This window comes from Malurus melanocephalus, unplaced genomic scaffold (assembly GCF_030028575.1).
Source record: "Malurus melanocephalus ecotype Western Australia unplaced genomic scaffold, MMel_1.1 scaffold_1975, whole genome shotgun sequence".
Lineage (NCBI taxonomy): Eukaryota > Metazoa > Chordata > Aves > Passeriformes > Maluridae > Malurus > Malurus melanocephalus.
Window position 1 is genome coordinate 6,934 of NW_026625207.1, and position 2,868 is coordinate 9,801.

General features: G+C 44.2%; 1 protein-coding gene across 2 annotated transcripts in view; it reads left to right on the plus strand.

Annotated features, from left to right (window-relative positions):
* LOC130587490 (rho guanine nucleotide exchange factor 11-like) overlaps positions 1-2,802 on the plus strand; it is a 4,772-nt gene extending 1,970 nt beyond the window's left edge. For both annotated transcript variants that reach the window (XM_057388471.1, XM_057388470.1), the window contains exons 4-6: positions 628-724; positions 1,391-1,420; positions 2,643-2,802. In XM_057388471.1, the coding sequence (XP_057244454.1) occupies positions 628-724; positions 1,391-1,420; positions 2,643-2,779 (264 nt within the window). In that variant the 3' untranslated portion in view covers positions 2,780-2,802. The remainder of the gene's footprint in view (positions 1-627; positions 725-1,390; positions 1,421-2,642) is intronic.
* Positions 2,803-2,868: the final 66 nt, after the last annotated feature.

Genomic DNA, 2,868 nt, shown 5'->3' on the forward strand with positions numbered 1-2,868 from the left:
GGAAAAATCCAGGAAAGCACGGGGAAAAATCCGGGAAAAATCCGGGAAAAATCCAGGAAAGCATGGGGAAAAAAATGGGAAAAATCCAGGAAAAATCCAGGAAACATCCAGGAAAGCATGGGGGAAAATCCGAGAAAAATCCTGGAAAAATCCAGGAAAGCACGGGGGAAAAAACGGGAAAGCATGGGGGAAAATGTGGGAAAAATACAGGGAAACGTGGGGAAAGTGTGGGGAAAAATCTGGGAGAAATTTGGGAAAACACGGGGAAAAAAATGGGAAAAATTTGGGAAAACATGGGGGAAATGTGGGGAAAAACTTGGGGAAAATGTGGGGAAAAACACGGGGAAAATCCAGGAAAACACGGGGAAAAATACGGGGAATCGTGGGGAAAACGTGGGAAAAATCAGTGGAAAAATCAGTGGAAAAATCTGGGAAAACACAGGGAAAAATTCTGCGAAAAACGTGGGGAAAATTCGGGAAAAAAGCTGGGAAAAGTTCGGGGAAAATGCATGAAAAACGGAAAAAACTGGGAAAAATGTGGGGAAAATTCTGGAAAATACTCCTTTTCCCAACCCTCTGGAATTTTGGGATCCCCAGAATTCCAGGTTTTTTTCCTTTTCCCAACAGAGCAGCAGCTCCAAGAAGGAGAAAGATTCCCTGGAGGACAAGAGGAGGAATCCGATCCTGAAATACATCGGGAAACCCAAAATCTCCTCCCAGAGCAGTGAGTCCTGGAATTCCCTGGAATTTTCCTGGAATTTTCCTGGAATTCCTTGGAATTTCCCAGAATTTTCCCAGAAATTCCCTGGAATTTTCCCAGAATTTTCCCCAATTTCCCTGGAATTTTCCTCAGAATTTTCCCCAATTTCCCTGGAATTTTCCCCAGAATTTTCACAGAATTTCCCTGCAATTTCCCAGAAATTCCCTGGATTTTTCCCCGAATTACCCTGGAATTTTTCCCCAAAATTCCCTGGATTTTTCCCCAGCATTCCCTGAATTTTCCCCCGAATTTTCCTGGAATATTTCCCAAATTTCCCTGGAATTTTCCCCAAATTTTCCCAGAAATTCCCTGGAATTTACCCCGGAGTTCCCAGGAATTCTCAAAAATCTTCCCCAGATTGCTCTGGGCACAACCAAATCCCAAAATTTCGGGAATTCCTCCCCAAATTTGGGAATTCCTTCCCGAAAATCCCCCCCAAACTGCTCCAGGGGTGCCCAAATCCCAAAATTTTCCCAGAATTTTGTGCCCAAATCCCAAAATTCCCCTGGAATTTTCCCGCCCTTTTTCCCTTTCCATTCTCATCCCATTCCCGTTCCCTCCCCCTTTTCCCGGGAATTTATTTTTTGGGAATTTTGACATTTCCCCCCCTTTTTTTTTGTTGTTTTCCAGCATTTCATGTTCCTTTGTCCCCCATGGAAGGTAAAAATTCCCATTTTTGGGTTTTTTTTGGGGATTTTGTGTTTTCCTTTTCCATTCCTATCATTTTTTCCCTTCATTTGGGTTTTATTCCATTTTTTTCCCCGACATTCCCAGGAATTTCAGGGATTTGGGGTTTAGGATTGGGGAATTTGGGAATTTTGGATTTGAGATTTCAGACTGGGATTTAAAATGGGATTTGGGATTGGGGATTTAGGATGGGAATTCGGGATTTAGGGTGGAAATTTAGGATTGGAAATTTGGGATTTGGGATTTTTCCCATGTCCGCACCATGGTCCAGCACTGGGATTGGGGACTTGGGATGGAATTTAGGATTTCAAATGGGATTTTGAGGATTTAGGATTTAGTTTTTTTTCCCATTTTTGCAGCTCTCAAGCCCAGCAATGTCCGCACCATGATCCAGCACTGGGATTGGGGATCGGGGATTTGGGATTTTTGGGATTTTGGAGATTTGAGATTTAGGATTTTCGGGATTTAGGATTTTTTCCCATTTTTGCAGCCCTCAAACCCGGCAATGTCCGCACCATGATCCAGCACTGGGATTGGGGATTTGAGGTTTAGGATTTTGGGATTTTTGGGATTTTGAGGTTTAGTATTTTTGGGATTTAGGATTTTTTCCCATTTTTCCAGCCCTGAAGCCCGGCAATGTCCGCAGCATGATCCAGCACTGGGATTGGGAATTGGGGATTTGGGATTTTCGGGATTTTGGGGATTTGAGATTTAGGATTTTCGGGATTTTTGAGATTTGAGATTTAGGATTTTCGGGATTTAGGATTTAGGATTTTTCCCATTTTTGCAGCCCTGAAGCCCGGCAATGTCCGCACCATGATCCAGCACTGGGATTGGGGATTTGGGATGGGATTTAGGATTTCAAATGGGATTTTGAGGATTTAGGATTTAGGATTTAGTTTTTTTTCCCATTTTCCAGCTCTCAAACCCGGCAATGTCCGCACCATGATCCAGCACTGGGATTGGGGATCGGGGATTTGGGATTTTCGGGATTTTGGGGATTTGAGATTTAGGATTTTCGGGATTTTTGGGATTTGAGGTTTAGGATTTTTTCCCATTTTCCAGCTCTCAAGCCCGGCAATGTCCGCACCATGATCCAGCACTGGGATTGGGGATTTGGGATTTTCGGGATTTTGGAGATTTGAGATTTAGGATTTTCGGGATTTAGGATTTAGGATTTTTGCCATTTTTGCAGCCCTAAAGCCCGGCAATGTCCGCACCATGATCCAGCACTTTGAGAGCAGCCAGGGTGACCCCGAAGCCGAGCCCGGCCCCGGGCAGCGCCTGTCGAGTGGGAGCTGCCCCGACGAGCTGCTGGAACCCCACAGGTGAGATTTATGGGATTTAAATTGGGAATTTGGGATTTGGGATTTAGGATTTGGGTTTAAATCCCAGGAATTTGGGGTTTTTCTCCTCAGTTC